Source organism: Nomia melanderi, chromosome 2 (assembly GCF_051020985.1).
Source record: "Nomia melanderi isolate GNS246 chromosome 2, iyNomMela1, whole genome shotgun sequence".
In the NCBI taxonomy this organism is placed as follows: domain Eukaryota; kingdom Metazoa; phylum Arthropoda; class Insecta; order Hymenoptera; family Halictidae; genus Nomia; species Nomia melanderi.
Genome location: NC_135000.1, coordinates 2268898 through 2275643, shown reverse-complemented (window position 1 = coordinate 2275643; position 6746 = coordinate 2268898). Strand labels below are relative to the sequence as shown.

General features: G+C 33.6%; 2 protein-coding genes across 4 annotated transcripts in view; one reads left to right on the top strand and one right to left on the bottom strand.

Moving 5' to 3' along the window:
- Positions 1–13: 13 nt before the first annotated feature.
- Positions 14–2703, top strand: Dus3 (Dihydrouridine synthase 3). Its single transcript, XM_031974189.2, has 5 exons — positions 14–392; positions 549–1812; positions 1908–2275; positions 2346–2474; positions 2554–2703. Exons 1-5 carry the CDS (start codon positions 304–306, stop codon positions 2633–2635), a joined length of 1932 nt encoding a protein of 643 aa, XP_031830049.1. The 5' UTR covers positions 14–303; the 3' UTR covers positions 2636–2703.
- Positions 2704–2773: 70 nt separating this feature from the next.
- Positions 2774–6746, bottom strand: part of LOC116425912 (uncharacterized) — a 15975-nt gene continuing 12002 nt past the window's right edge. The window contains exons 1-4 of one of the 3 annotated variants that reach the window (XM_031974207.2): positions 4212–4489; positions 3300–3539; positions 3083–3229; positions 2774–2994 (exon numbers count right to left, since the gene is read on the bottom strand). In XM_031974207.2, coding sequence (XP_031830067.1) covers positions 2827–2994; positions 3083–3229; positions 3300–3473 — 489 coding nt within the window. In that variant the 5' untranslated portion in view covers positions 3474–3539; positions 4212–4489 and the 3' untranslated portion in view covers positions 2774–2826. Of the gene's footprint in view, positions 2995–3082; positions 3230–3299; positions 3540–4211; positions 4490–6746 lie in introns of those variants that run through there. The other 2 variants (XM_031974208.2, XM_031974205.2) reach the window with 2 other exon arrangements.

Sequence of the window (6746 nt, the reverse complement as noted above, 5' to 3'; positions counted from 1 at the left end):
CAAATTTATATCACAACAATATCATCTGTTGGCCAAAGTTTTATGTTCTTACCAACTGTAGATAAATTGAGGACAGCTCAACATTCTATTTTAATAACGGTGAATTGAGTCAATAATCTGTTTTAATACCAAACGATTAAATTAATCTTCATAAAATGTGGTAATAAGAGAAATCTAAGAAAATGCGTTTAATAATTGCAAAAGATTGGTTTCAAGTAACCGTTGACGTGTAACAGAAATTGTGATAACGGACGTTTAAAATTTAAATATTCGAGCTGGATTCGATGTATCGATTGATTTGAAATGGCGACTTACAGTGAAAAATGTACAGAAGAATGTTCCTTTGATTATAGCGAGGATAAGCAAAAAGGAGTGTGTTTAATCAAAGCGGAGTAAGTAAATATTACTGAATCTTTGAAGGATTGCTTTTTCGTTTGCCAATTATTCCCATACAAAACGGGGATCTATACATTTTTCAATTCTGACGACCGCGTGGTTACAAGTAAAACTTTAAGAATACATAGCTAATTTTATTAAAATTTTTGCAGATATATTCTTGAAGATCATGTCAAGTCTTTGAAAGAAGAGGGTGTAACAGAGAGTGACAATCAAAAGATTTCAAACCATGCGGATAATTCAGAGGAGGATGCAGCTGCAACTGATGAACCCCCAAATAAAAAATTCAAGAATGATACTAAAAAGGAGAAGCTTAGGGGTCAAAATAAAGCCAGACCTGCTCCATTTAAGGCACAGCGTCAGGTGAACCTATGTCCCTGGATAGCGGATCAAACAGTAGATGAACCTGAGAAGAAATGTGATAATAAACGTTGCACATTTTTACATGATAGAATTGAGTATTTAAAAATAAAGCCAGATGATATCGGGACAGAATGTTATCTGTTTAATTTAACGGGTAAGTGTCCCAGGGGTGCTGCCTGTAGAATGGGTTCTAAACATCTAACGGAGGATGGTTTAAACATTATTGATAAGGAAAAGGAGGAAGATTTTAAAAAAAAATCTCCTTCAACTAAGAATCATTTAACAAAAAATCTTCAAATGCAACTGAGAAAGCATAAATATAATTTCTCCGAAGCTGAGAAAATTGTTAAAGCAAATGAACCATCTAGAAAGAAAGCAGTCATAGAAAAAGAAAGTGAGCGACCCACAGATACAAATAAGTGTGAAATGAAGAATGGTTCTGCTACAGATGTGTCCATAACTGAATCTAGTAACAAATCTCCTGCAGCAGATAATACGGAGCAAAAGCTTGGACCAGTTGAAGATTATGATTTAGTAAAATGCAGGGATTCGGAAAAGAAAAAAATTGATTGGAAGAATAAAATACTATTGAGTCCTTTGACAACAGTAGGAAATTTGCCTTTCAGAAGAATCTGTAAAGAGTATGGAGCTGATATAACTTGTGGAGAGATGGCCTTGGCTCCCAGAATATTGAAAGGTGCACACGAGGAATGGGCACTTGTTAAAAGACACGAATCCGAGGACATATTTGGTGTACAACTTTGTGGTAACAATCCAGGTGTACTGACAAGATGTGCACAACTATTAAATAAAGAAATTGACATTGACTACATCGATCTGAATCTGGGTTGCCCTATAGACTTAATCTATAGACAGGGAGGTGGAAGTGGAATGCTTAATCGATTGAATGTGCTAGAAACAGTTGTAAAATCTGTCAGTCAAGTTTTGGATATCCCTTTAACTGTAAAAACTAGAACAGGTGTCTATATTGATAAACCAATTGCTCATAATCTAATACCAAAGTTTCGTGAGTGGGGTGTATCCATGATTACTGTGAGTAAGTTATTTATATCTTTCAAAATGTAGAGCTACACATATAGTATGATATGATAAACAGTTTGATAACAAAGTAGGTATTATGTTTATAGGTTCATGGACGTTCACGCGAACAAAGATACACAAAGTTAGCTGATTGGGAGTATATAGATAAATGTGCAAAGGCGGCACAACCTATACCTGTGTTTGGCAATGGTGATATTTTATCTTTTGATGACTATCAAAGGATTCAAAATACCTACACAAACGTACAAGGCATTACTATAGGTCGCGGTGCACTAATAAAACCATGGATATTCACTGAAATAAAGGAAAAGAAGTTAATAGATATTTCTAGTTCTGAAAGGTATGACATTCTGAAGAAATATGCTAATTATGGTCTTGAACATTGGGGTTCAGATACTCGTGGCGTTGAAACAACAAGAAGATTTATGCTGGAATGGATATCCTTTTTACATAGGTAAGTGTATTGTATCTTAAATCATAATTTCTCAATGACAAACTACACATGAATTTGATGACTGGATTAGGTACATTCCTGTTGGCATTTTGGAAAGGCCTCCGCAAAGAATAAACGAGAGACCACCATTTTATCGCGGTCGTAACGATATGGAAACATTAATGGCCAGTTCAAATTGTGCTGACTGGATTAAATTATCGTAAGTATAACTTTATTTATCCACATAAGTGTAATTATATTTATTCAAACAATCTCCTATCAACGTTCTTTTCTTTCAGGGAAATGTTACTAGGAAAAGTTCCTGAGGGATTCCACTTTTTGCCAAAACACAAGGCGAACTCGTGGAAAAACGGCGGATAATAATGTAAAGTAAATTGTCATAAAGAGAGAAAGATTTTATATGACTATATTTTCAAATAAACGCTCGCCGATGGAATAAGATCATTCGGTGGGACAATCACAAACAAGTCTTTCTCCTTTATTACTGTTCTTCGATTATTCTGCCCCAATCATTAAATTCTGATCCCTTTCAACCTCATCCATAACGAAAATCAATAGTGACCGCTTATATCACCGAGTACAGATACTGGCCACATGCAGTCACAGCCACTGGCAATCTTCTTAACAAATGGTTCCCAACATTCGCTGTCCCATCGTCGTCTTACCAAGAACAAGGTCTTACTTCTTTGTACACAATGAAATCCTGGATTTACACATTCCTAAATTAATGAAAAAAAATGAATTATTTTTACTGTGACAGGAAAACTTATGGGAAAGGAAAAGAAATATCTGCCATTTTCCATGTACCTGCTTCAAGTTCACAGTGGCCTGCTCATTGCCATAGAAAGGATAGTTCTTGCAATAAACTTCATGGTAATGTGGCGGTAGATACTCATATTCACTATCATCTAGCTGTACCTTTTTAGTTATTATTTCGCAAAGGTCACGGTACTCCTATAATGAAAGCGTAGAACTTTATTTTCAAGAAGACTATTTATTTTTCCATGTTGAATACAAAACTGACCGGTAATGAATTTCTGTTATCTCTATTCAGGGACTGTTCTTCAGTTTGGATTGGTTCCTGTTCTTCGGCGTAGTTGTCCTCCGACAAATAGGAAACTTGATTCTCGAGGGGGCCGTGTATGCGCGGATTGTAGAGATATTGGGCAGCCGTTCGTGGTGCTCTTTTTGTTACCATGTAACTAACGTTGCATCTTTTACAGGTGTCGTACGAAGCCTTCACCAAAACTGCCAAAGTGATGACCTGTCAAAGGAAAAAATAAACATAATTAGACATAACAGGAAATAATAAATGTGTTTAGGAATATCTATAAATTAATTAAGAAAAATTGGGGTTGAATGGATATTTGTGTTTCAAGTAAAAAAATAAACATATTCATTTTTTTTATTTTATTTTATTTAATGGATACTTATATTTCTTGTTGTGAATTAATTTATTTCAATATCATTCATATGATAAATGAAGATTAATAAAGATGAATAATATAATTAATAGAGTGTGGTAGTATAACAGGAAATGATTTAAATTGTAAATAAGAAAAATTAAATTTAGTGTACCAAATGTGCCATGTTAAATCTAAAGAAATAATAACGAAAATATAATGTTAATGCAGTTTCAATATTTTTAATAAGACTACAGTAATATTATTATATTTTTGTTATTATTTCTTTAGACTTAATATGACTCTATTTGTTACGCCAAGTCTAATTTTCCTTATGTGCAATTCAAATCATTTCCTGCTACACTCCATTAACTTTTTTATTCATCTTCGATATTTTTAATAAAAGTCAGCTATTTTGATGAGGATCTAAGACTTTATTTCTCAAAATTATTGAATACTAGTTTTCTTAGATATTGAAATTAGATATGGCACTTTGTCATTCTTCTATCAGATTTGACTGTATTACTGATTACATCTAACTGAACAGGAATATTGCTAGATGATGAATTTGTGTTCCACGGTAAGGAGCATTGAGGAGTCAGATGTTCCGAGCGGAGCCATCAATAATCGACGATCGTTCTACCGTTTTGTCAGTTACATTATTAAACGACCGATTCACTCCACTTCCATTCCCACTTAGCAGAACCCTCCGCGCACGATTTATGCTTTATCAAGTTTGATAGGTCTCTAACGCTGACTGAGACCTCCGTCAAAGCTTGAATTTTAACAGATGACGCAACGCGAACGCCAGAAAATTTGATTAAAGAACAGCAATGTCGACTGCAACGCCTTTGTCAATTCAATTTATACAATGTCCGTTTTCCACATTAACCGGACGACATTTCCAAAAATATTTCCTGCGATCATTAATGAATCTGACATTCGATTAAATGTTTCGCTTACCTTACACAAAGCTTGTCAAATCTGCAATAATTTTTACTGACGAATTTTTATTTATTTATTACTTATTCAATTTATTTTGCGATATAGCAAACTTATAGTAAAATATCCTTGAAAATTGACAAAGGGGATATTAACGCTAATGTATTAATAAAAATAAGCAAAAATCATATATTAAATTTTTTTAATGGAAGAGGATCGTATAATTACTATAATAATTTTAATTAATTATTTTTAAATAAAAATTTAGCCCTTTCGTACAAAGATTTTTATATTATTTTATTTTTTTCATGGAGAAGCGTTGCGGTTTGAATTTGACTCATAATTACTGTTTATTTTGCTTTTCCTTTGGAATTTAAATTCGATATAATTAATCAAACTTGCAGTTTTTGATAACACAATAGCGTCAGGAGTCGCAATGACGTTATTGATGATTCATTGAAGACGATATTAATCCCGCGAAAAACAGTATGAACCGGTCAGCAAGGTCGATCGTGATTGCGCTGACGTGCTTCGCGTCGTACGATATAAATTACTCTTCCCCGTGGCGATCGCTACGTTTCGCGTTGCCTTCGAGCTAACTGTACTGTCGTGTACAGTATTATCCAGAGACGAGATGAACGGTGAAAAGTAAGAAATTACATTGTCAAAAATAAACAATTAATCCTGATCCATAAATAATATAGCTACACTTCACCTTGTCTTTTAAATAAACTGTTTTTAGTGCAGAAAGATATTAGTTTACTGCTCTAATTTATGTTCATAGAATACAGTGACTTATTTTTTAGTATGCTTTGCATATAATAGTCGTATTTAATAATTGTTTATAATTAATAATATAATACTTGTTAACTTTTCTTTTTTAGTTTCATTAATTTTATTGAGAAATGGAGGAGAAATTTATGAATAATTGAATGCTTTTTAATAATTCTGTTTATTAAATATTAGTATACATATTAAAAACAACTGTAAATAAAAATGATTATTCTTGTATTTTGGTGCTTCATGGTATGTATATTAATGAAAAAAATAATTAAGTCTATTATATTTAATGGTATGGTGTATTAAACATTTTTTCAACAATCTTCATGGAAGAATAACAAGTGAACAGTAAATTACAGTTGACTGCAATGAATGAATTTTCCACAGAAGTGTTACACACAAAGCTTGACCAGCTATACAATTAAGGATGGCTCCAGTGGCTAAAGAGGAAAGACGTGCATCATTTAATTCTTGAGACATTGTACTACTTTTCGTGTCTGTGATCCTAATTTAAGTTTACTACAAACACTAACAGGTTTTCATTATTGTGTAATCAATTTTGCCAAGTGAAGTCCTCAAACAACAAATTAATCAATATAAAGTTTCAAATTTAATTAAAAGAGTTTCATTCAGAATGGAGAACACAAAAAGCAAAATTCATTTTGCTCAAGCATGCCTTTCATCCCTTTTCAAACTTCTTTAAACCTCAACCAACATTATCCACGTGAAAGCAATCACCATAAACCAAGAAACCGTTCAAAATTCCCACAAACTTTAGATCAAAGCATACTCAACATCTCAGAAGATTAAAAACATCAAGCTTTGATTCCAAAATAAAAGAAATCCATAGATACCGCTGAAACAAATTACCATAAACCAGAAAACCATATACAACCCCCAAGAAACCTGTACCGAAACATGGTCAAAATAAAGGATCAAAATCATCAATCCCTCATTAGAGATAACCATTCAAGCTTTCAGAAAAACCTGGCTGTACAATCTCACTCCTCACAGATCAAGTAATTAACATCTTAAAGGATCAAGACCATCAGCCTCGATTCGAAGATAAAAGAACCCCATAAACACCGCTGAAGCCACTTTCCATAAACCAGAAAACCATATGAAACTCCCAAAAGATGTATACGAAACCGTACCCAACATGAATGATCAAAATCATGAATCTCTCATTCCAAGATAAACCCACAGGCATAGCTCCAAAGCGACTTGACAGCCAAGATGAAACGCAACGGCAGCAGCAGTCGAAATTAAAAGTTTGAATTAACACTTTCGAGGAGGTGGGGGCGTCCCGAGGGCCCCGGTGGTCAGCCTGGAACGCTATCAACACG

Bases quoted from the DNA above. Each gene is read 5' to 3' on its own strand.
- Dus3 (XM_031974189.2), top strand. From the start codon at position 304: ATGGCGACTTACAGTGAAAAATGTACAGAAGAATGTTCCTTTGATTAT. The intron at 393-548 runs GTAAGTAAATAT...AAATTTTTGCAG, and splicing joins GTGTGTTTAATCAAAGCGGA to ATATATTCTTGAAGATCATG. The intron at 2,276-2,345 runs GTAAGTGTATTG...TGACTGGATTAG, and splicing joins TGGATATCCTTTTTACATAG to GTACATTCCTGTTGGCATTT.